Source organism: Camelus dromedarius, chromosome 4 (genome assembly GCF_036321535.1).
Source record: "Camelus dromedarius isolate mCamDro1 chromosome 4, mCamDro1.pat, whole genome shotgun sequence".
NCBI classification, from domain to species: Eukaryota; Metazoa; Chordata; class Mammalia; order Artiodactyla; family Camelidae; genus Camelus; species Camelus dromedarius.
This window is the reverse complement of record NC_087439.1, coordinates 72,012,266-72,038,890: the sequence shown is the minus strand read 5'-3', so window position 1 is coordinate 72,038,890 and position 26,625 is coordinate 72,012,266. Positions and strand designations below refer to the sequence as shown.

Genomic DNA, 26,625 nt, shown 5'->3' with positions numbered 1-26,625 from the left:
TGGCTTGGCACTCTGCAGGTAATTACTAGAGCCAAAACACCCACCCAGGTCTTCTGACTCCAAGGACAAGACTCTTTCTAGTATCTCCTTTCATCTTCTGGGGAGTCTATTAAAACAGTTTCTTAACTGCAGTGAAAGGCACTATTGCTAACAGAGAAACAAAAACAAAAATCGTGACATTTCCCATCACTTTTATCATCAGTGTTTTTAGTTTATCACTTCACAGTCATTATTTGGTGTTTTCTTACAGAAGGCAACAGACCACTGCAACAGAAACTATGCTTAGATGGGAACCCCAAACCTATACATGGAACACCAGAGAGGTCAGATGGCCTGCAGTGGTCAGCTGAGCAGCCTTGTAACCCAAGCAAGCCTAAAGCAAAAACATCTCCTGTTAAGTCCAATGCCCCTGCAGCTCATCTTGAAATAAAGCCAGATGAGTTGGCAAAGAAAAGAGGTAAAGTGATTTCTTTTGCACAAATGATTCAACCTATTTTGCACACACAGAGAAGTACCCGAATGACAGAACTTTCCAAAAGGTACTGCGTAGTGAAGAGAGAGAGACATGAAATTGCATTTCTTTCTGTGACCCACATAGATCGAAAGCCAGATGTGATTTCCTCCCTTGTTAATCAAAGGTCTTGAGTGTTTAAGTGGAATTCTATCCCCTGTCTCTGTCCCTTTGTGGCCATTCTTCTCTTTGTAGGTGTGGATAAATTTGCACCACAAATACTTTCTACCCTAACATCCTATAAAGCAAATGTTAATACAGGAGCTCTTTTAGCAATGTGGCTGCTGAATGTGTCCCCATATACAAGTTCTGAACTTGCATTGAATGAAGATGAGTCAAGAGGCTGGTATGTCTTGCTCTGATATGATCTTCCTCATGTAAATTCAGTTCTATGTTAGAACTTTCAGACAATTTACACGGAAAGAGGATTTTTTTTTTAATTTGACGCACTATATCTTTGTTATTTTTTGAGCTTTGATATATTTTACACATAACTGATCTTAAAAATTAAAAGGGCTAAATCACTTCCTTTTGGATTGCCAGAAGATTCAGTAATACTCTTCTCATTAAGCCTCAGTTGTATCTGATTTCCTTGGCTTGGGTTTGATAGACCTTCTGACTTTTCTTGAGAGAGATTTCTTTCTTCTGAGAAACATGCCCTTGTTGGGATAAATACAATTTGCCTATTTGCTCTGCACTATCGGTAAAGCCTGGTGACAGTTTCAGGAAGTCAGGCAAGACTGGCACCCCGAGCGCTGCCTTAAGTGCTGCGGCTGTAATCACAGGCCTGGCTCAGGACTGATGCGGCCAGAGCCAGCATGCCTGGCACTGATGCTCCATCCTTCCTTGAGCTGATTTGTACCTCTCCCAGCCTCTATGTCATTTTTCTCTTCCAGAAGCCCCGCTGGCTCTAAACCACACAGAGTGGTGTTTATATAGCAGCACAAATGGTCTTTAGACATATCAGATTCTAAGAAACTGCAGCTCATAATAGAACATAATGATCAGAGCCTCTTTCCAAAGGGCAAAGGAGACACGTGTGCCCAAAATGGCCCAGCCAGAGGGCCTGCTGGTGAAGTCACCGTTGTCTCAGGGGCCACACAAACCACCCACTCTGGATTTTAAAAAGTCTGGGTAAACATCCTCTTGACAGAACTTTTTTTTTAAATTAAAAAACAAAGGACAAATCTCTTTTTATTGGAAGGGGGGAGTTCGTTGCTTTTGCTGTTGTTATTTAACTCACAAATTAAAAAAAAAGTCAAGTGGTCAGTTTAACACGCTTTCTCTTGACGTTGACTTTAGGCCCAAATATTGAGAAATCGGTGAAGGATTTGCAACGCTGCACTGTGTCTCTAACTAGATACCGCGTCATGATCAAGGAAGAAGTGGATAGCTCCGTGAAGAAGATCAAGGCAGCCTTTGCTGAATTACACAACTGGTGAGTAATTTGATTCAGAAACTATCAATTTATGGCACTTGGGCTGTTGTTATAGGTAAAAGCATCAGATGGAAAACGTTAATTTAATACATAAATGTCACAGAACAACACTTCAGCAGATTTTCTGAAGCCCTGCAGACAGAAGCACATGTCTTAGGAATAAAAAAAGAAGAGAAAATGTTGGAATAAAAGGAGACCTGATAGACATAATTCACTGGGGTTTAAAGTTGACCCAGAGGTGTATGAATGATGTAAAACACAACCTCAACAAAGAACAAAACCTCAAAAGTGCTATTTTTGACAAATCTCTGGAAAGCTGACATTATGAATTCTACTCAGAAAAAATATTTTTCCAGCCTGATACCATTATAAAATAAGAAAAATTCTTAACAAAACTCAGAAACGTCTTACATAAGCTTTAGTGATAGAACCCCATTCTTGGGTGTCTTTAAGACTGGAACTCGGAAATGGTACACCACTGTGGTTTTGGTTCTGTACTGCCCTGCTCTGCAGGTGATTTGATGCAAGACATTTCTTTCAGCCCTATACATTTGCTCGTGTCCACAATTGGAATGAAATATCTGTTAGTAAAAAGGTTATTATCAGTGGAAAATGTTCTCAGTGTATCAGCGAGGACACTTTCAGTTTCAAGTGACAGAAACTCAAGTCACTCTAGTTAATGACAAAAGAGGATTTATTGGCCAATGTCCATGAAAATTCTAGAAGATTCCTTTAGGCAAATTTGGTACTAAGCCCAAGTTATGTCATCGGGATTCAGTTTCTCTCTTTCTGCCTCATGCTCGCTCTCCCTCATATCCTCTCTCAGTGTCTCCCACAATCTCCTGTTCTGCTTATTCTTGACTTCATTCTTAGGCACGATGTCTCCACATAGCAGCAAAGATGACACTCTGGCAGCTCAAAGCTTACATAATCTTTAGCCCCTGTGATCTGAGGGATGGCTTCATTTCCAATATTTCCAACAAAAAGTCCAAGGGCTAATTCCCATTGGCTGGGTTGGGTCATGTATCTGTCCCTAAACCAGTCCCTGTGGCTGGAGGGACAGAGTTTTCCCACTAGCCAGGCCAGAGCCGTGTGCCTACCATACAGTTAGTGGTGGGGTGAGCCCCACCTACACTGAGAGTTGAGGAGCTGTGATTCCTCAGAAGAAAATCATGGTGTTAAAGGGAAAATACAGGACAAAGAAAACACATACCCATAATGCCCAGGCTCATGTTCCCTATATCAGCCTCCCATGATTCTAGAATTTGATCATATCTGCCTGTTTTTCCCATTCCAAGTCCTTTCTTTGACACTGACATGCTTTTTTGCTGATTGTAGATTTGCGTAAAACTAAGTTACACCGAACGCTAACCTAATCTAAAATTCTTGAATTTTAAACCATCTGCTACATATAACGTGAAATTCCAAGGGTGCGTAAGACACCAGGGACTTGAAAGAAAATCATCTCTTTCATTTATCATTCTGTGAGGAATCATTGACCCTCCACCCTGTCACAGCATCTCGACCTTAGTGGAACACTTCCCTGTTGGATCTGACTGTATCTTTTACTAATTGTTCAAAGCCATCTCCAGGAATATGTTTGAAAGTACTTGGAGCAGGGAGGGTATAGCTCAATGGTAGAGTGCTTGCCTAGCGTGCACAAGGTCCTGGGTTCAATCCCCAGTAATTCCATTAAAAAATAAATGAATAAATAAACCTAGTTACCCTGCCCCCCCCCAAAGAAAAGGAAAAGAAAGTACTTGGAGAAGTAAAGAAAGGTCTTGTTGTTGTTATTATTGTTATTAATATTATTATTTATTTAATTTTATTTTTTTTTAAATTTTACAGTTATATGACTTTTCCAATATACCCTTAAGTTACCCTAATATATAAGATCACACTCAACTTCCAGGCCTGTTCTCTAGAGCCAGAGTCAGCACACTTTACCTGTAAAGGGCCAGCTAGTGAATACTGTCAGCTTTACGGGCTGTGAGGTCTGTGTGCGCGTGCTCAGGTCCTCTGTGGTGGTGTAGAAGCAGCCAGGGATCACACAGACAGGCAGTGGGCCAGGCTTGGCTCGTGGGGGTCGAGGTGGGCCAGCCTCTGTCTGGAGGCATGAGTGAGCTGCTCACCCAAGACTACTCTGTCTTACCCTTCTCTGTGGCATTTTAGAACAAACTCTTCCTCTGAGGCCTCGGTATGATACCTTCCATCTGAGTGACTCACACACTAATTGACAGAGTGTAGCTGTGACCTCAGATTACCTCTCTCCTCCAGCTGCTCTGAGTACTTTTATTTCTTTTTTTAATTTTATTTCCTTAGTAAAATGAGCATCACATGGTTCATGAGACATCTTGAGACTTAGATTCTTTGAGTGCTTTACTCCTCAAGAGCTAAAGGTGTGGGGTCAGGAAAGTCAGCACCCCCGGAAGTTGTGTATCTTTTCTCTGCTTGTAATTCACATTGTGTTTTAAACTGAGGGGAAGGACCACTTCTGAGTGAGCTCTGCCAAGCAGCACGGCTGTCTAAAAGTCACCTCCTTGAAAACTGGCACTTTTTCTGCAAACTGAAGAAGAAAACATTTAGATGAACTGTTTTCTGTGCGCTGTTGCTACCAAATGAGAAAACACCACCACTTGTTTTCTGACCTAACCCTTAATTAAAATGATCCCCAAGTAATGACATGAACGTTAACTTAAAAATAAAACTAAAGTATTTTTTTAATCAACCATTGACATGCATTTATGCCAAAGGGAAAACATTTGCCTCTGTTCCAAATAAGCCTGCAGCCTGGCCAACAGGATGATGTACTTGAATTAAGCCTCTCTCTCATTTTCTGAGGAGAAAAGGATGAATTTTAGGGATTGTGGTGCTCTTGAAAAATAGCACTTTACAGAATCAAAGAAGGCTGCTTAAATGCTTTCTTTTAAAAAATGAAGCTTTCTTAGTGGTGGTGAAATTATGAACTCTGGACACTAGAGAGAATTTTGAATGCAGCCCTATTCATGTAACACAATGGAAACCTGAGGGTTACATGGTAGGGTATATCCAGATTCGGAGATTTCCAGAAAGAACGCTGGTTCTGAGAGATGCTGACTCACGCGGTGTCCAGGCGGCAGGGACATGGTGTCCAGGCTCTCCTCCCCTTCCTTGGGACCTCCCAGTTCTCTCATCAGAGCACTCAACAGGCCTTGCATGTAGTCTAGAAATAGACACTCTCAGGTAAGAAATTCTCAATGTTCACTTTGCCAACAAAGTGCCAGCTTCAGGAGGTGACTTTTGCCTGAACGAATTCCTCCCAAGTCCTGCGGAAGTCTGTGGGAATGATGATACCGTGCCACTGGGGGAAAGCACTGGTTTGCACATGCTCGGTTCTGAGTCCTGAGCGAGCCGGTGTCTGAGTCAAACGAAGGAAACGCTTATCCTTCCCAGTCTGGCTGTGAAAAACACTTTGCCCAGTATGTTGCTGAGGAAAACTATTAAATAGCTGAATTGTAATATCAGAGTTGGCACTTAACCAGGACACAGTCACACAGGGCTCAATGACCATGACACGGATGCTCCTCATCTTCCCGGAAAGAATTGGGGATTTGAGAGGGGAACAAAGATGACCCAATATACCCTCATAATATGTCTTCACGGAAGATAAATTTTGCAACATGAGCGTCTGTGTGAAAAGTCACATCAGGAACGAACATGAAACAGCTGGTTTCTTTCCTATATGGTTGGCCCCCTACCACAACTGGAAAATATTCATTCTTTCGAATCATAGCTGCCAGGTTTAATTGCTTTGTGTGCAAACCAGTCTGGCTTCTCACCACAAATCTGTATGTGTGTGTGTCCAAGTTGATGTTGACATCTTTAAATGAGCAATAAAACATTAAATCCAAAAAACATTGAGGGAAGGGAGTAATGCTTGATAGTTTTGCCATATGCTGGGAGAGGATGGATTCCAAAATAAAGCTGTAAAAATTGTTAGATGCCCTTGTCAACTGAGCATCTAATTAAAAGCACTCCTAAAGACGATGGAAGATGGTATCGAGCCGGGGGGTAGGGTGTGTGCTGGGGCTGGGGGTCGAGTAACGGGCTTGCAGGGAGTGGGGGCTGGCGGGGACAATATTTTTAGGCTGCTTTGCTTTCAAACAGGCAAGGGAAATCAGTGAAAGCACGCCTTCTGTGTAAAGGGGCCAGAAATGCTCCCATACCTCGTGTTTATTTTTTCCTGAAGCGGTGCCAGGAAACTGGAAGTAGGTCAAGAGTCTCTCAGCTCCCCGACCCTAAGCCCTTGCCCACCTCCTCTTTCTCTGTCTGCTTTCTCTCCTTCTCTCCATCTTGGAGCTTCCGGGGGCTTCTCTCCTGACCCCACTCACTGCACAACAGGACCTTGTAGTGGGCTCCCCGTACCCTTCTCCTTTTCTTCCTTTCAACCACTGAAACTCGTTTTTGTGTAACTGATAACCTCATCCTTTTGATGATCGTGTGTCCTCCCTCCCAAAGTGACAGATTGGCATGTTAACCAGAGTTAACGGAGTCTGCTGAGACTCTCCGCCAGCCAAAAGAATAACTCTGAACATGAGAATTGCAGGCTGAAGAAAAGGCAGTGCTTCTTCCAGCATCCCGCAAATCCCACTCAGAAGGGGGCCCCTTGTCTGCCACTGGGTCCCTGTCTGTAGCCATGCAGAACCACACACAGACCACCAGAGTGGTCAGCAGAGTGGCCCCACACGCAGGCCAGATGTCATCCTGGTGACATTTTAAATACTGCCTTTTTCTGGGATACGAACTTAAGAAGACCTCCCAAAGAAGATGTTGCCAGTGGAGCTGTTGCATTTCAGAACAAGTCAAGCAGTCTGTCCTGTATTTCCATTTTGCTGCTCCTTGAGTGCCCAAATACTATCAAATTCTTGGAGCACGGAGCCTTGGAACTACTTTAGTTTGAGTCCAGATAAGATCGTTTTTCTTTACTTTTGCAGACTTATCACATAGCAGGATTCTTTGCTCGTTGGTTGTTTTTCCCCCCAAACCCCCCAAACTTTCAGCTGCTCTTTGTCATACCTGGCTTTCCATACAACGCTGAAAGCCTTGTTTTTCTGTGCTCTATGCGTTTTTTTATTTGTTCTCTTTGTGAGTCACTTAACATTGACTGAAAGATGATGTCTGTAAATTAATATTTACTTTTCTCTATACCAAAGTATATGTGCGTGCACTCTAATTACAAACTCTCAGAGTTTTGTGGCCAGCCTTTGCCTCAGTCCCACCCCCAGAGATGCTGATTTCACTGGGCGGAAGTGAACCTAGGAATAGGGTTTTTTTGTTTTTAAAGAACCTCAGGTGATCCTTTTGTGCATCTGTGGTTGAAAACCACTGAGTGAGAGTCCTGCACAGGGAGTGATACGTCTGGGGCTAGAGTGGTGTTCCCAACCAAATGAATCTGCCCCCCGGGTGATAGTTGGCATGTCTGGAAATTTGGGGGGCACTCATAGCTGCGGAGAGGGAGTGCTCCTGGCAGCTAGTTGGCAGAGGCCAGGGATGCCCTGCAGATCCTAGAATGCGTCCCCCACCTACTCCCACCCACAACAAAGAATGATGTGGCCCAAGATATCAGTAATGCTGATAAAAGCTGGACAAGAGGGAAGGGAGAGGAAGAGTACACCAGTCCTTCCGCACGTCCTGCTGTAGCTCCTTGAGGGAAGGATGGCGGTTCCTCCCTTTGCAACACCCCTGGGTGGCTACCTTCCCCTCCCCCAGCTGCTCTCCCAACTCACTCCTGCACACGCAAGAGGGGAGATTTTGTTTACACACCCAAATCATTTACATACCCCCAAAACGAAGCCATATTGTCTACTCCTTTCACATCATTGCAGTGGGAAAATGTTTTTCCCGTGCTTCCTGTAACACAAACCTTCTAGCTAACACATTTGAAAGGTCAAATTGCATTTTTGTTTCCTTAAGACCAGACAAAACAATTACATTGGAGTGTAGAAAATTAAGGGCTTTGCTTTTTGGTCTATTTTTCATTATGGAATTCAAGTCAGTCCTTAGAAGAAAACAGAAAAATTAAGAACTAAAGGTTATAGCTGGTGATAAGCTGTCACTTTCATTCGCCATTGTGTCTCTACCTGAGTCTTTTTTCTCATTTTGCAATAAAACCAAATATTGCAATGGGGACCAGGCTTAGGATGAAGATCTGAGGCATGTGAAGATAAATGCAATGGGGAGTTGTTCCATTAAGTGTCTGTTTGGGGGATTATTAGTTTTCCTTTGGTTTTAGCCAGGCAGCAAGATTACTTGGTGTACCTGGCCATACATGGTATATATCCAGCTCCTCTGAGGCTGGTGACATCCTCAAGTGTGCCAGCACTTGTGCTATTTAAACTGAATGACAACAGAAGGTCTTTTTGCAATCTTATGGTGCAGTCTTATTGGGCAAATACTTGGTGACCATTGAATTCCCCTCTCTTAATTAGGAGAGTATTGAAATTATGGCACTGTATGTACTTTGATAGCTAAATACAGGGGGAAAATGTATTAGGTGAAACAGGTCCTAGAATCAGATCTGTGTCACAGACCAGATGCTGTGACAACAAGCCAGCTTGGTGTTGGAGTTCAGCCACATGGAGAATGTTGATGTAAGCAAAGGTAACGAGTTGAGACTCCATTGTAAACCATGTGACCATGTGGTGGAAATAGTATAAGCATCCCCGGTGCAGCCACGAGCATCGGCGTGTCTGGAGCAGTGTGTCGTCCAGTGACACAGCGATGCTTTTCTCTGTGCCATTCCACAAGGGGTGTTCATCAGGGGGTTACCGGTAGGAGAGCTGATATTAGCAACCTTTGCAGCCACTTCGTGTTGTCATGTAATAACTTGACCGAACCTTCAGTTCCCTATTAAAGTATCAGCAGTGTGTTCAATGATTGATAGATTTTGCCAGCTCCTTAGACTAAACATGTGATGCAGACAAAATCAAGAGTTTGGTTGTATTTTTTTGTGGTTTTTAAAAGAAATTTAATACGAGGTCTCTACATCCTTCTGCTGTGGAAATGAATACAGTATTACCATTGATCAAAACCTGTTACAAACAAAACTTTCTGATGAATCCCTTTCCTTCTCGTTGGATGGTTTTTCTGAGTGCCCACCCGCTTGTGACTTGTGCTGTACAGCGGAAATTAAACCAGCCTGTTCCTTCTCCTAACACCCAACAGTCGAGATTATGCCAGCACCTTAGAAGAACGCACATTATGGAGATGAACATACACCTGCCAAGGATATCAACGGACAGTCATAGAAGAGGCTAATAAATACATTTATGCCTCAAAAGAGCCCTATGTATGTCCTAGCTGACAAATTGCCCAAAATGACTCCTTCTCCTTACTCTGCACTGGTCCAGTAAACAGAAATAAGCTCCAGGATCCATCCAGAAATCGTGAAAAGGATGAATACCTTATACCATGGAGGAACTCAAGGTTCCTGTGACTTTGTGACTATGGCAAGTCCCTGTGGTCCAGTGCATTTCAAGCCACACCTCATCTATGAATATATGTCATTCTAAATAGGTGTAGCTCGCTCTTCGGAGGTGAAATCTTCTCTTTTCCTATTTTCTTTCCTCCCTGAGGTTTTACTCCACGTTAGATGTATCCCCAGGGCCTCTGCAAGGACCAAGTGAATCACTCGACATGAAGGCAGAGCAGGCTGATAAATACAAAAAGTACAGAACTGGCCTTTTCAGTTTTGGTATAGTCCCCAGGAAAGCCACATAAATAGTGCCTTGAATTAATAGCCTTCCTGAGCCACATGTGTGATTACCTCCATACGTCATGTCAGTTGCATGCTTTAGCATCAGGAGTCACCTTTCCTTCATTGCAGCCCTCTTGCTGAATAATAAACTCACAATAAGAGCTGGAGGACAAGAAGTTGGTTCTGCTGTCAGCTGGAAACCTGAAAAGGTTTCTGAATTTTTTCAGCAAATGAAGGCTACCAATCAAACGAGCTTCGTAACATGCTCCTGAATAGCAATTGTTAAGTTTTCATCATAGAACAGAAATATCAAAAGGAATTGAGCAAATTGTTCCAACTATTCAGTCCCAGAAGGAGAGTATCATTTGTGTATGTGTGTGTGTTTATTTACAACATAATCCATTTTCACTGGGAAAATAAGACAAATTTGTTCTTATATATAAGTATAAATATAAAATACATCATAGTCTCAAAAGTAGGATATCCTAGATCATAATTTCAGAATGGATCTTGGAGCCTAATTCTGTTTATTAAACTAGTACAGAGTGAGAGTGTAGTCTCTTAGAGTGAGACCAAGGAGTCGTTTTGGACAATTTGTCAGCTAGGACAGCAACAACTCATATAAAAAGCTGTAACTGAAGTCAATATAATAGATTTTCTTGTATGTATGTTCCATTGTTCTTCCAGTGACTGAACCTTTGGTTTTTAGTAGGCCATATTCGAACAAAAGTCACATTTTCCAAGGTTTATTAACCACTTAATTAGGGGGCACAGGGTGCAGAGTTAGACAGAATAGGGTTTAAATCTCATCTCTGCATATTCTAGCTCTGAAAATGGTTGAGTTTCTTAATTTCTACTCAACTACAAAGCAGGGGTACAGCTGTCACTTTCTACAAAGGTTTTACAAAGGTTCATGTAAAAGATATGTATTTCTCAGAGTGTTCTAGAAAATCTCTTGCCTGGCCCAGGATAGAAGTTCAGTGGAGGCTGGTTCTGTTCCCTTCCAGATAAGCATTTAGTGAATGTCTCTCCCTCTCCGCCAAGACCCTGGGAGGAAGTTCACTCATCCCCCCTTTCTGTTTAGTGGGCAGGGGATCCCAGCTGCAAGATGTGGGTATTTCATCACAGCTTTGTACTGTTTACAGCTTGATGAAGAGAGAAGTAAGGCAAAGGGACCCCTGATTCTGAGTGGCCACAGTGGTCACCAGATCAGCCTCCTTCGCCTTTCCCATCTTCCATGCCTTCTCTCTGTCTTCTCTCCCCTCTCTTCATTCATCCACCCAACAGAGCCCAAGGCCTAGTGGGTGAAGACAGAAACAAGCTGTGGAATGCATGATGGCAAATACCGCAGTGAGCTTGGGGAGGGGGGACCAACACTGGCTGGCCGGTTAGGAAAGGTGACTTCTGAGATGATTTTTGAAAGAAGGCTAGGGATTTGCCAGCCTGAGAAGGGAGAAAGGATTCCGTGCAGAAGAATCAACACACGGAACAGAAGTGAGAGAGACCACAGCACTCTGTAGGAGGAGTGTCTTCTCTGGTCTCACTCCGCCAATCAATGGATTTTGAGCACATCCCTCTCAAACCAGAAAATTTATCTAGAAGTTATATTTGTGCTACTATTAATCTGTATCTTGAAGATTAGGAAAGTCTACTTTTTAGAATAAAAAGTAAGTACATAGAATTTACTCTTTTCTTTGTGCTCCCCACTTGGGAAGCCACTGGCTAAGGCAGATCCTGAAGAGGAGGGTCAGCAGGTGAGCCTGGAGATGCTGGGTGGTGAGAGCCTTTGGAGCCAAACCAAGGAGGCACGTTCTCTCCCGTCTCATTTCCACGTGAGGGCCAAGGAACTCAGGAGCCCCTGGGAGGCCAAAGCAGCAGAGGCCAGGCCTGGCTGCGTTGAGTTAGAAGTGGGCCGGCATTTCTGTGACTTGTGGTGCCACATCAGTCTCTTCCAGTTTCTGTTTCTAAGTTACTCAGGTCCGGCCACCATGATGGCTTCTGCATAGACACCTCCACCCACAAAAAATTGGAGAGAAATGTAACAGTGTTCAGAGTGGTTGGCTCCATTTGGGGTATGAGACAATGAAAGATTTTGCCTTGTTTTGTTTCATTTTGAAATTTGTTTTATTTTATCCTACTTTCTATATTCCCCAGGGTTTTTTTTTTAATGAGTAAAATGAAGTAAAAATGTGGAGAAGACTGTTACTTCCTTAAATGGTACCCTTGTGCTATAAGAGATTTAACATCCATAGATAGAAGTTTGCTTTCTTTTCTACAGATGTAGTTTTGTTGGTTTTTTTTTTTTAAGGAGATGGCGATAAATCATATCATTTTTATAGCTGTAGGAACTGAAATACTGTTAACTTACTTTTTCTGAAGAGTGATCTCCATGGAAAGAAACAAAACTAAGAAGTAATCTGCAAAGATATAAAGTTATATTATTAAGCAAAATCATATGTAAAATTTATACAAGGAATATAGATTTTTCAGTTGAATAGGTGGTGTTGTGAGACTTATAGAATTTGCGGGATTTTGCAACTCTGATACCATTTTTTAAATCCCAAGAAGAAAAAGGAACCCGGTTGTTTGTTTTTTCAATTAACTGTGTCCTTTTTAAGGAACTGCAGGATTTTATGTGTGTTGGGAGTTAGTCTTTATGCTGCATCTGCATGTGTCCCCTTCCAGAAATGCACCGCACACAGCGTGATGAAATATGCATCAACTGTGATTTAAATCATCGTCGAAGTCCAATCTAAAATATGCAGACCAAGAGATATCAACCTTAACAGGTTATATTACCTCTGATAAAAGTAACAGAAATAAAACGGGCCCAGCCTGATTGGTAAATTGAGTGCGGTTGTCACGGCCCAAGGGATGGAACTTTGCTGTGTATGTTAACTGTGATTCCTGCTTAGAGAAACTCTTCTTTATTTCCCCGACGGTCACCATTACTAGGCAGCTGTACAGAGTTGTGTCCCAACCCCAGCTGACAGGCTGTAGACATGCATGTTGGGTTTTGTTTACCGAGTAACACAGTGGAATTCAAGACATCTTTTTTGATCAATTCGTTAATCACTGCTGCATTCAATAAAAGAATTCCAATTGTAAAGAGAATGCAGGTTGTTGTGAAACCTAAGTGTAATAATGTACAGAGTAGAAGGTGATAGGCCCAGGAATCCCAACAAAAAAAACTAAGTAAATAAGCACAGCCAATTGCGTGATAATGAGCCTGAGTCAAGTTGGCAAGTGGAGCTGGGCAGGAGAGACATTTCTGGGGTGGGTTTGATCACGTGGGAAGTGAGGGAAAGGAGTCATGGAAACCCGGTGAGTGGTGACAACAGTAACCAGCAGACAGGGAGTAGGAGCAAGGACCCTTCTGAGCTCTTGTCTGAGACCCTGTAATAAAAGCCAGATCAATAAGAGAAAACAAACACGTTTATTAACATGTATACATGCACACACAGGAGATACCCAGGGTAAAATGAAGACCTGCCTGAGGTGGCCTAGAATTCAGGATTAAATACCATCTTAATAGGGAAAGGAGAGAAGGGATATAGGCCTCTCAGGGGAGAGTAAATGGCTTTTATGAAAGATGAATGGGTCCTTAGAAGAACAGATGGAAGGTCTGACAGTTTGTGACAAAGTCTGTCTGAGTGTGGTGTCAACTTCTAGTCTCCCCTCCTGTGACGAGTCAGCAGTCTTCCCTGGTTGATGAAACTGCCGGGGAGGGTGGGGAATTTATGACAACAGAACTCCTTTTGGATGGTCTGTCTTTAGGCAGATAAGGAAAGTTCAGAAAGCCTCTCCCTGCATTTGCTGTTTTTCCAGTGCCCACAGCTCACAATAATCAACATCCTAAAGAAACATTTTGGAGGGTAGCATATTCTGCTAGTCTTCAGGGAACAGAACAGAGAAAGGAAGAATGGGGGAATTGGCAGCCCCGCCAGAGCACGAGCGCCATTTGTAGGCACCTGCCATGATAGGTGTCCTCCCGACCCTAGAGATAGAGAACCACCCACAGCCCTGCTGGATTTGTGCCTGTTGGGCTAGAGGCAGCTTTGTTGACAGCAGCAGTAGTTGAGAAATGGGGGAGCTGAAAACCCTGACTAGCTTTGCCCTGGGCCCAAGAATTCCTGGGAACACTTGGAGGACGGGACTAGAAATGGCACCCATGGTAACAGCACAGTACTTCCTAAGTGTAGAAAGGAAGTTTTTTGCTCTCCACCTGGTAGGCACAGTCCTCTCACCCAGAGGAAGGGACGTAGATGCCTGAACTCCTGGGCCGTACAGGTGGCCTCTTCCATCCACGCTCGCTCGCAGGTCAGGGCCCACATAGCGGCCACCAGGCTGCCATTCCCTCAGCTGCCATTCCTCCAGTGGTCACAGTTCTTAGTCCTGATGCAGTCGTAAAGAGCAGAGGCCGCAGTGGGGGAAATTGTCTGTACTTTCCTCTTCGCTTTAGCGAGAGAAATAGAAATTATACAGGAGGTCTGGCTTTACGGCTTATCACTAATTCACATGCTTTAAGTATTTGGTACAGGCCAGGAGGACTGAAACATGTCCTTAGCATCATTAGGATGCTTTCTCGCCAGCAGTCTCCACGTCCTCTCTCTCTAAGAGGCAGAGGGAACCTGAGGCTCTGCCGTGCACTCATCCCCCGGGCTGTGCAGGCTCTGTCTGCTTGCGGAGGCTCTCCGCCAACTTTGTTCTGCTTGGCAGCCGAGGAGTTAAGGAAGCTCCACACTGAAGCGCTTCACCCACCATGAGGTCCTGAAGCAAAATCTGATCTGTCTGGGATCAGAAGGCTGCAGGCCATTTCTCTTACCACAGCCTCCCTGAGGCCGGCTCCTGAAGAGGAAACACAGCCTAGTTTGAACTCTTCAACATCTGACTCTGGTTCTTTCAGCTCCCTTTGAAATTCTCCTTTCATTCCTCCGTGTCCACCAGCAGCTCCTGCTCTCCAGCGTCTGGACCACGGGCCATCGGGGTAGCTGCTCGCGTCACAGCATCTTTATTTATGAAGCACTGTAGACTCGGCCTGGCTCCTCCGAGCTTCCAAATGAAGTGGTTCTGCCCCTTGGTGTCTTCATCTCCACATCTAAAGAAGACTCTTTCACAGAGCAGAAATTGATAAATCTATCCCGGCTAAAGTGCCTTTCTGATTCTTTTTATTATTGTTATTATTAGTCCTCCATAGAAAGGAATCAAGGCAGCGGAAACATTTTTATAAAATGACACTTTATCTCCGTGATTAACTGTATAATAAACCATAAAGGCACTGCCATGGTAATCTCCCTCTCCTTACACCTTATTGCTTTAATAATAAAAGCTTTTTTATGGCAACAGAATAAAATTTTACTATCCAGGCAGTTTAGATAAAATGAGAAGATGTGTTTTTGGAAGGATAAAGGGCACTTCTGAAACATGTGAGGTCAGCATGGGTTTTATGTGAGCTCAGACTATGTAGAACACATTTGACGTATCTTCAGTCTGGTGCCCTCCTGAGGACTTTATCAAGCTGTTTAGACAACTTTTAGTGGTGAGCAAAAAGCCAATGAAAGAGTTCTGTGTTTCTGTCCAGCACAGAGGATCACCGTCAAAAAGCAAAAATGCTCAAAGCCTAGAATTGCAGATGATTCGGGGGGAGAAAGCACATATTTCAATAATTAATTTCCATCCCATTTGCAAACAGAATCATTAACTACGTGTTTAGCTTCTGAGCCAAACCCTGTGTGGTTTAGTGAATATTGTTGTACTTTTATTCATAAGCTTATGTCTCAAATGATTAGATTCTGTCAGTGACAGAAGTTATATACATTTTTGCATAACCATGATTTATATATGCAAGCACTACAATATACCAATTAAGGAGTTTCATTATTGTTATGCCATAGAAAAATTAATATGCTGTCTTACCTTCCATTCATCACGATGAAGCAGTTTTTGTTGAGCAACCCACAGTAGTCTAAGATCGTACAGTTGAACAGAAGTTTTTTAAAGCTCCGTCAGAGCTTCCCTGAAGAAGTGATGATTAAGCGGAGACCTGAAGGAAGACTCAAAGTAAATGAGATGAAGAAAGGCAGGGTTGGGGACGAGAGCTGTCTTCCAGCAGCAAGAAGGGCATGTGCCAAGTCCCTGTGGTGAGGAGAGAGTAGAACTCATACCTCCTAGGGTGCTGGGAAGCTTAATCAAGATCATTGCAGTGAGACACTGGTGCTCAGCCTAATGTGCCTCGCACAGTAAGCTCCCAGGATGTGTTAGCTGAGATCAGCTCTCATTTTGAGGCTGATATCTGTCTACACAGGTATACCTCAAAAGCCAGCATGTGACCGTTCTGCTTCCCCAGTCAGAATGTGGTCTGTGACAGTCTGTGAGTTTCTGTGACTCATCAACTCTGCAATGCCCTTCCTCCCTCCTGCCCCCCAGATCTGGTGACCCCATCCCGGGGACTTGCCCAGCATGCTCCATCCTGATCCAGCCTGCAGAGTTGTTTCCCATCAAGCAGCACTTCAGTGTGGCTCTCCGCCCTGGTGTCTAAGAAGATTTAGTGGGATTTGTAAATGGCACTGATGAAGTTACTCACGAGGCTGGATGCGGCCCCCGGCATCGTGGGCACTTGGAAGGTGCTAGATGCAGCCTTTCCTCTCAGACCTTCCCTTGGTCTGGCTCTCGCTTGCTGCGATGCTAGCTCTTTGCTGTCTGACAGCCTGCCAGCGGACGGGCCGGCCTTCACTACCTCCTCTTCGTCCTCCACATCCACCTCCCTCAGTGTTCCCTTCCTTCCACAAGCCTGCTGCCTTGAAAGAAAAAAGCCAATGAAACCCTCAGGTGCACTTTACTGAGATTCTCGTGGGAGGTCCAGGGAGTGCTGCCTCAGGCCGGCACCTGATCTTGGTCTGCATTCCAGTTCCTGGATTCTGAGCAGGGTCCTGACTCAGCAGAGCTCCCTCAGCTCACCTTTATGCCTGAGTTTTGAAAGCAGTCATACTTAGCAGTGCTTGAATCACTAAGATGCTTGAGGACAATCTTTTGTTGAAATACCCAGAGGAATGGAAGCATGGTTTGATGCCAGCTTTGCAGGCTTTTCCACATCCTCCAGTGGTCAGGAAGCAGATTTAACAATTTATCATGTGGAGCCTTCGTCCTCGTGTTGCTAGCCCGGGAGGCCTGAACGAACCATTGCATGAATATCCAATTTTGTTTAATATGTGTTAGACCTGGGGATATGTATTATCCCCCAGATGTCCATCTGGTAAACTCTCTGGGCACATAATTATGTTAACAAGTATAAGCAACAAAAATGTACTGTGATCCTGTAGCAGGTAAGGAAATTAGCGAAGGCCCCTTCCTACACCACCCTCTCGCCCAGCACACACAGGCTGCAGGATCTGTGACCTTATTTGGAGACTGAGGGCATGGGGGGCTGTGTGAGGCGGACCTGGCACTCTCACTGCGGTCTGCCCCTCTCCCGCCCCCGCAGAGTGGGAAGACACCCCAGCTCCTATCACGTGCACGTATTTCCCTTGGTCACGCACCTTGCCTGCTCTCAAAACCTGGAGGCTCTAATTAGCAGCCTTCTCGACGGAGGCTGGGGGATCCTAATTTCTTCTTGCCATCATCATTTCCTTCCCTCTCTGTCTGTTTTTTGCTATTTCCCCAGTAAGTTTGGCAGGTTCTCTCAGCTCCCCCCAAAGACTGTAGGGTTCACAAGGATGAAAGGAATCTCTTTTTAACCCGCAGCTGTATTCCCAGTGCCCCCCTTGCCTGGCATGTGGCAGGCACTCAGCAAATGCTTGTCCAGTGGACGAATGTTTTGTCAGTCTCCCCATTTCTAGTGCCCCTTGGGGCCTCTCCTGTGCAGCCATCTCACTCCTGTGCAACCCGGCTTCACTCCACTGGTGAAGAGAATGGAGCACCTATTACCTGCAAGTCTCACATGACCTGTAGCTCCTAAGTCAGCGGGAGCCCCAGCCCCTTCCATTCCAAAGAGGTTGTCCTGGACTCCTGTTCCATGTCTGCTGGAAGTCAGAAGCCCTTTTTCTAAGATGCGTGGGTTTCAGGGATGGGAGCGGAGCTTAACATTCTCATGCTCACTCTGCCTTCAGGCTTTTGCCTCTCCCCATCTCTTCAACCCCACACTGACCCAGGTGTGAAACCCAGCCTCACCCTCAGGGGCTGTGTGTGTGCGCGTACACGAATACGTGTGCCCACAGACACTCAGAGCATTCACACAAAGTGTGATGAAGATCTGGACATCCCCAGCAAGGCTCACATCACACTCCTCGCCATACACATCTCACAAGAGTATGTGCAGTCTGCCTGCCCTTGGAAGCTCATTTGCCCACCCCACTATGGGGATTTCTCCCAGCCTCCTCACCCCACACAGCCCCTAGCCTTCCGGCTGATTCTCTCTCTGTCTTCTCACCCCCTTTCTCGAGGGAATAAAAATTCAAAACATTTTCTCAGGTAGAGTAGCTTAACCCTGTTGTCACTGGGATCCTGACTCCCCATCTCTGGGTTCTCACCTTGTGCCCCTCACAGTGGATCCTTGTTTTCCTCAACTAATGTAGCACTGCCCTCTCCAGCAGTGGCCTCTGTTGTAGCTACATTTGTGACCTTGACAGGGATGCTCTGTATCCCTCATAATCACAGGAGCAGAAGCCCATTGACTTAACCCAGCATTTCATACAAATGACGAACGTATGCTCGTTCGTGAGTAGATGATCTCTGGAAAGAAACACAAGATGCTGGTAGGAGTTGAAACCCCCAGGGAAGGGAACTGAGTAAATCAGGTCAGGAAAGAGATGGGATAAAGACTTTCTTCTTACCATACAACTTTCTGGATCATGTATTTCCTATGTTTAAAACACACTGACGTCACACATATTCATGTCAATAAAAAAGGTACAGGTCTCCCGATATGACAGTTCCACCAGAGCGGTCATAGCCAGTGACCTCAGGCGACATGCATCATGGGGAGAGCTGACATCTGCGCCTGATGGATAAGGCTTCATGCCCAGTTCTGTAGAATTTGCTCTGCACTGTACACATCAGCTCTTTGCATAAGGATTTCCTGGTTAGAAAGAGCCAAGCTCCTCAGCACATGGTCCTTACTCTCCAGGGTTTAGGTTGCATCATCTGGATGAGGAGCCCCAAAACGCCTATAGGTGAAGCCCAGGAACCACCTCTTACCTTGGCAAATATTCTAAAATATTTCCTCTTAAGAGGAAATAAACTTTCAACACTAAATTTTAAAAGTACATCTGATGGAGAATAAAAAGTGTATCTGATGGAACAATCTGAATAGTAAATAAAGTAACAAGGATGAAAACTGCAGTGTATTGAAGCACATTAAATATGAGTTCACAATTAAACTATACAAATGAGTCAAAAAATCTCATTGGTCGCTTTTAGAGGAACCAACTATCATTTTGAAAACTGATAAATAAAAAGAGAATCAAGCATTAATCCTGCTTTACCTCTACAAACTGTGCTTCATGATAACCAAAGAGTTGGTAAGGGAAAGTTTCTCTTTATGGAAGTTTTCCAGTAAATAAATGAAGGAGTGATAGAATCTGAAATACCATCATTTTTCAAACCCTATTGATCTAAGCAATGATCACCAATGGCTGCTAATACCATAAAAAATAGAAATGTTCTTTGTATTGCCTATGAATTTATTTCAAGATGTAGAAGTTTGAATACATTCAGGTAATATTTTTTCAGGAGGAATATTTATAAGTGTGTCCTGTCATTTGTCTGCTGATGGAAGTATATAACACAAAATAATTTCTCCTGAAATAAAAAACAAATCTGAATCTAATCAAATTTCTGTGTCTCATAACAAATTTATAGAAAATATAAAAGAATGGGTTAAATAATAGCACAGATGTGCAGCCAGCAAAACTGAGAACTTGGACAACTCTACAGGACGTACCACCTGGTTTGTTTAACAAATGAATTGCAAGGGAGAAAAAAAGAGACAGAGATGGGAGGGAATCTGTAGATTAAAACAGATTTAGGAGTCAGTCAGCCAGTTGTAATGAACAGGCCTTGTATAGATCCCGGTTCAAACAAACTGTTTAAAAAATGTATGGGGCATTTAGGGAATTTTGAATGCTGAGTAGGTATCTGATAACATTAAATTATCATGAATGTTTTTGAGTATTATAGTAATACTATCTTTTAGATATCTATAGTAAAATATTTATGGTTGAAATGAAAATTTTAAAAATCTGACATCTATGCTTATATATATAAAATAAAATCTGTGAAAGGGTATATAAGGGATTTTTGAAGATATGTTGCTTGCGGAAAGGGAGCTAGGAGTCAGGATGGGAGAGAAATGAACTTTCGGACAGATAACTATTTACTTTATGCAAGTAATACCTTTTCAAAGGACTGACTAAAAAATATATTAAATATAAGGGAAAAAAAGTTAAGTTAACCTTGACCTGCTTGGAGGAGCGAGATGGCATAGACTCGTATTACAGAGAATGGGTGGATTGACTCAGACCCATATTTCTCAAAGTAAGTCCTAGGACCATTTGGCTCAGAATTGGGCCCCCATGTCTCCCTCCTAGCCAGAATCTGGGAGAGTGAAGCCCAGAGACATTGGAGAATTACAGGCCTTGATAACCTGAGTGCCAGCTTTTCAAGTACTTATTATACTGTTTTGGAACTTTCGAAATTCATAGGGCCAAAATGCTCTCAAATTGAAATTCAAAGCAGTACAATTCTGAAAATCTGAAAGGGCTTTTTTTCCCTCCGATTTGCTGACAATGATTTAATCAGCAGATGTCACTATGTAGTGTGGGGAGCATCCCTTCCATGTTGCCTCATTTTTGGAAAGTGAGAGTCTGTTTCTGGCATCGTAGCATAGAAATATTTATGGTGATCTTGTATTTTGTTTAGTGAAAATATTTTTACTTTTACTTCCAGTGCTTATTTAAAGTTTATCTTTGATTAAGCATTCTTTTCTTTTGTTTTTGTTTTTTACCTCCAGCATCATTGACAAAGAAGTTTCATTAATGGCAGAAATGGATAAAGTTAAAGAAGAAGCCAGTAAGTAGACACATGGTTATTTGATCGGGAGCCTTGCAATCAGTAGGTCACACTGACAGTGATGTGGATTCTGAGTGGGGTCCTAAAATTCACGCTGAATCCAGGCTCATGAGCTCTGTAACCTTAGGCAAGTCACTTAGCCCCTGGAACCTCAGCAACCTCCAGTGCCCAAAGGATGAAGTAGTAGCACCCACTGAGCACGGGGCAGAACAGGCACTCAGCAAACAATGCGAGTCAGTGGAATTTATTTAATAAAGTCCAAGGGGACTTTTGTGCATATAAAGGCCTACTTATAGTTAATTGGGTTATAATGACATTGAATTTAGTATTAAATTTTAAAACACAAGACTTTTTTCCTTTTTAAAAATTTTTTATTGAAGTATAGTCAATTAACAATGTTGTGTTAATTTCTGGTGTGCAGCCTAGTGATTCATTTATACATATACATATATACTCCTTTTCATGTTCTTTTCCATTATAGGCTATTACAAGGTGTTGAATATAATTCCCCATGCTATACAGTAGGACCCTGTTGTTTATCTATTTTATATATAGTAGTTAGTATCTGCAAATCCCAAACTCCCAGTTAATCTCCCTATCCACCCGCCCTAGTAACCATAAGTTTGTTTTCTATGTCTGTGAGTCTATCTCTGTTTTGTAAAAAAGTTAAATTGTGTTTGTTTGTTTGTTTTTAGATTCCACATATTAGTGATATCATATGGTATTTTTTTTCTTTTTCTGGCTTACTTTACTTAGTATGATGATTTCTCGGTCCATTCATGTTGCTGCAAATGGCATTATTTATTCTTTTTTATGGCTGAATAATATTCCATTGTGTGTATATACCACAACTTCTTTATTCAGTCATCTGTCAATCGACATTTAGGTTGCTTCCATGTCTTGGCTATTGTAAATAGTGCATATTCACAACTTACAAATCTTGCTATACACTTATACAATCCTTTTCACTTGGTTTCTTAAGTTCAACTAACTCAAGTTTACCAAATTAAATTCCTCTAAAAAATTAGTCCCATTTGGAATTTACTTCAATTCCCCTTAATGTTTTGAATTACATTTATAAATTTAGTATGTCTGATTTTTTTCAAGCACTTCAGATGCCTGACAAGGCAAACTTACAAGCTTAATGGGCAAAGTATTCTGAGCTCTTGAGCAACTCTTATAAGATTAATAATTCAAACTTAGAGATGTACTAAATGAAGTTCTCTTAAAACACTCCAAGTCTGTTTACAGACTTAGTCAAATTCACTGACACCTGCCAACTTAACACCTCAAAAGAAAATCAATTACACATTTTAAATTGAAAACACAAGTGAGATTGCTTAATGTACCACATACTCTATATTTTAATAATGAGCACATATAGATAATATTGATCATTGCAAATTTTTTTCTAAATTTAACACAAAATATGATTACTCTAGGTTTGATTTACCTTACTATTTTTGTACCTATTTCTAAACCTTTCCACTGTTGTAAAGTTACCCAACAGCCAGGAGGGCAGATTTGCCATCTCAGATAGGCTGAGGTTCATGGGTTGGAGATTTCTACTGAAACAAGTTTGCTCAGTCAGATTCAACACAAGTAGACATGCTGAGCCCTCTCTCATTATTAAATTCAGTCTGTTCTGCTAATGGGAACCCTAAAACTGTATTTTTCAGCTAGGATTAAGTTTCACAATCCTTATCTCCTAGGCTTTTCATCTTTACCCAAATTTTATCTCATAAATTGGATAAATGGCAGTCTGCAACCCCAACCAGGTTTTATTAGCTAAATTTCTTTACTTTTGACTGGAGTGCCTTTCTTTTTATCAGAATGAAGGATCAGACCAGATTCTTCATTCTTTTAACATTTTTCTTGCCTGGCCCTTGGCCATAATTCAAGTCATTTTATGGAAAACAGTTACATCACCATTTTTGTTAGATAATTTTTCCAAGTAATTTTAAACAACTTTTAGAGTCTAAAATACAGCAAATTTTATTAAATAAAACTAAACGTGCTCCAGGGTTAAGCTGTGGAATATTTAGCTACTTACACAATCCCTTTGATTGTGCGATTATTTTATTCTTATGAAATTTGTTGATTTCTCCAATAAAAGTAGATTACCCCATGACTTGGAATTTTCCCTCTTTCTCTTTTTCAGTTTCATATCCTAATGATTTTTAAATGCTAACAGGCAACACAGACAGAAATGTTTCCCTGGCACCAAAATAGAAAGTTCCCAACACATCACTTTCTCAGAGGCTAACAAAAGACCTCAGATTTCAAGCGCTGCTTCTTGGGACAATAGTACTTGGTCTCAAAACCCGTGGAATTTGGAGCATCTCTGGAGAGCATACTCATTTTTAAAACTCATTCAATCAGTAAACATTTCTTGTGTGCTTCCTATGGTCTCAGCACCGGTAGAGAGAGTGGGACAAACAACAGATAAATCTGGGACCTACACTCCTGGAGTTTTCAGGCTAGCTTGAAATTTATTAAACAAATTACTGTACTTAATTCATTATCTATACACTGTGGGATCCCATATTAGTATACATGATTGTAATTGCAACAAGAAAGAAGTATATTCTAGATGACTATATCTCACTTTATTAACAGTATTTGTAGTTAGCATTTTTGAGTTTACTCTTCTAAACAGTCCACATAGGTTATTTCATTTAGTTCCATAATCACCCTGTGTGGGATTTATGATTATTACATTTCACAGATGAAGAAACTAAGGCTGTAGTGCTATGATCTCATACCCTGCAAACCCAGGGAACAAGAGACCTAGACAGGCATGTTCTTGGAGTGTCAGATTTACTAGAGACTAGCAGGGAGGTATAGCTCAAGTGGTAGAGTGCATGCCTAGGATGCACAAGGTCCTGGGTTCAATCCCCAGTACCTCCATTAAAAAAGAAACCAATAAACAAAGACAAATTCATTAGAGATGGGAAGAAAACTTTTATCTTAACAGGAATTTAGATCTATTATGAAGTAAAATGCAAAATTCACAAGAATTTTCAAGGAATCAAAAGATTTCAAGGAATCTTTGTGCTTGAAGAGCTACTTCTGCTCCAGCTCCCCTACCCCAAAAGTTTGAGTACACCCTCTGCTAAGGAGTGTAATTCTGCTAAGCCCTAAAATTTTCTACGATTCAGGTAATGTGAGCAAGCTTCCGAAGGGTTTCAGAAACTTGAAGGAATTTATAAATCCTAGTGAGCAAATGGATTTTGGCACACCAGATACTGTTTATAAAACTATGTAAATAATATTAATTGAGTCTTGAATGCAGTGAAAATCTAAAGCTGTAGGGAACTGTGTCCCTGTACGGATCTCCCAAAGGATGGTGCTTTCAAAATGTACTTATTATTCTATTTTAAATTATAGGATCAGTGAATCTTAGAAACTGATCTGTTTTACTTTTGCTTTTGGTTTCTGTGATTGATGTTTTTGAGGTGAAAATGTTGGCTCCCCCCAAAGAATATTGGCTTTAGATCTCAAGTTTAGGGCTTTTTCATAATGAAAGTCTTTGAAATGTTAATGAGACTATATGTAAAACTCATCCCAACACTTGCTGATGCAAAGTATTCATTCCCATGCACATTTGCATGAGTGTAAACTCAGAATTTGTTGGTGATCTTGCACCTGCATTCCTATTTTAGGGCCCATTTACATCTATTTCTACAAAATCTTTTGTTTGATATGAATGCCCAAGTTCTACTTAATCAAAAAGAACAATTGTCCCTAATTGTCACCAGTCCCACAAATGATCCATTAAGAAAAGTCAGATCTGTTTAACCGTGTAGTCACTCAGGGTCTGCTGACCCGTTTATTAGCTGCTCATCAAAGCTGGGCCTTCAGAATTTCTGTTTTATCTTAACTTTGCAAGAGGAAAGTACCTCGTTTCATCTTCCTACTCAAGAATCACTCCCTCATTCCCCAGGCTTTAGTGCCATCCATATGTTGAATTATAATGGGAAATAAATAATCAATCAAAGGTATGAGGGCCTAGATATCCTTAAGTGGCCCCTGTAGAAAAAGAACTTCTTTCTTTGCATATTCCCTTTAAGTAATGCATTTATTCATTCGTTGGAATCCTCCATTCAGCAAGCATATTGGGACCCACTGTATACCAGGCCCTAGGTATGGTGGACACAGAGAACTACATGTGCAGGGCGAGGTGGCCCCAGGCACACTGGGCATCATGCTCCATCTAAAAAGGGCAGCGACTCCCCAGCTCTAGCCAGTGGTTGCCAAATGGCAGTGCTGGCCAACTGTGGCCAGAAATTCCCATATTTTAAGAGAAGCCAGAAGTCCAGCTTTCGAATGGAATTGCTTAATTTTCAAATGTGGGCAATTTGTAAAAGTAATGTGTGGGCCAGAAATATACATATGTACTCTGTGGTCCAAAGTGATAGTGTGCCATCTTTTTCTAACTGCTGGTCTGACTGGGTCACCTGGGAATCATTCAGTAATACCTTGTCTCCATTCAGACTAAAATTCCTTTCCATCCCATCATCAGTACAAGATTTTCACTAGCTCCTCTGTGTTCTGAAATGCCACCAGGCACAGTTCAGGCTCTGCCCAGCTATGTGGTGTTGTAAACAGGGAGCGGGGGAGTCCCGGTAAATAACCAAAGCATGATTAGAATAGTGTGGGAGATGATTAGACTTTATGAGCTGTAGATTAGTTATTTTGACACTCAGTATTGGTACAGCATAAAAAGGTAATGTTTCTCTGTCTGTCTGAAGAATGGTTTATGGTTTACAGGAAATCTTAACTCTTTTTTAAAATTTTTAAATTTTTTTTAATTAATCTTTCTTGAGGGGGGATTAAGTTTATTTATCTATTTATTTAATGCGGCTCTGGGGCTTGAACCCAGGACCTCATGTACGCTAGGCATACACTATACCACTGAGCTATACCCTCCCCATCTTTACTCTTAATTGATCTTTAACTTCTATGGGGGTTTTTGAAGTGACTATTTTTGACATTTATAAATGAAGAACTCTTACAGTCAGAAATCATGTTGGCTGGGCACATGCGCTGTGAATCTGGTCTAATAAAGCAGTTGACCCTTATGCAGCCAAAAAAAGAATGTGAATTCAATGTGCATGTGATATTAGTTAGATGGGCTTTTGTTATACTGGTTTAATAAAGCAGTTGACCCCTGTTCAGCCAAGAATGGAATGTGAATTTAATGTGCAAATCGTATCAGTGAAATGGACTTTTCTTTTGTTATAACTCAAAACCTTTGTCCAAAAGAAATTCATATGTAGCTAGAATGAGAGAACTGCAAGTCTGTCTATTATGGAATCAAACTTTTTATTTAAATCTTGCCCAGTGTGTTTGTATTCATTGCCTTTCACTGAACTCTACGATCTTTTGGGAAACACACACACACACACACATACAGACACGCACACACAAATTAACCTGTGGGCTCTTCCATCTACTTGAACCTTTAGTTCATCTGACAGATGTGTGAAATGGAATGCCAAGAACTCCCTCATGTCTTCTCTGCATGTGCAGATGCTAAAGAGTGCACATGAATCCAGCTCAAGCTGGCTTTGACTCACCCTTGAAATTTTTCCATTGCGGACACTTTTAACAAAGATAAGACACTCTGGTCTGGAACTTCTCTCTGGTTGCAAAATGGAAACATATCTGCAGAGTTGCAAAAGCAGAGGCATTTTTTAGCTCACAAAAAGCTAATAAAGTCAAACTTTTATGTCCCATTTCAGTAACACAGCTAGTCACCCTAAATGAGTATATGTTAAAGTTCAGAAGGTCTGATGTTACATTTTAATAGTACAACACCAACAAAAAAATGGTTTTTGCTTGGGGGGCTCCCGGTCATTCAGATAGGATTTT

At 42.0% G+C, this 26,625-nt stretch overlaps 1 protein-coding gene and 1 non-coding gene across 7 annotated transcripts in view; both read left to right on the top strand.

The window, feature by feature from the left end:
* Nucleotides 1-26,625, top strand: part of SPATS2L (spermatogenesis associated serine rich 2 like) — a 157,222-nt gene that overhangs the window by 120,961 nt on the left and 9,636 nt on the right. For 5 of the 6 annotated variants that reach the window (XM_031452047.2, XM_031452046.2, XM_031452045.2 and 2 more), the window contains 3 exons: nt 251-457; nt 1,814-1,949; nt 20,690-20,748. In XM_031452047.2, the coding sequence (XP_031307907.1) occupies nt 251-457; nt 1,814-1,949; nt 20,690-20,748 (402 nt within the window). The remainder of the gene's footprint in view (nt 1-250; nt 458-1,813; nt 1,950-20,689; nt 20,749-26,625) is intronic. The other variant, XM_031452052.2, reaches the window with a different exon arrangement.
* TRNAP-AGG (transfer RNA proline (anticodon AGG)) lies at nt 23,586-23,658 on the top strand. The gene has a single exon. It is a non-coding gene; the product is annotated as a tRNA-Pro (tRNA).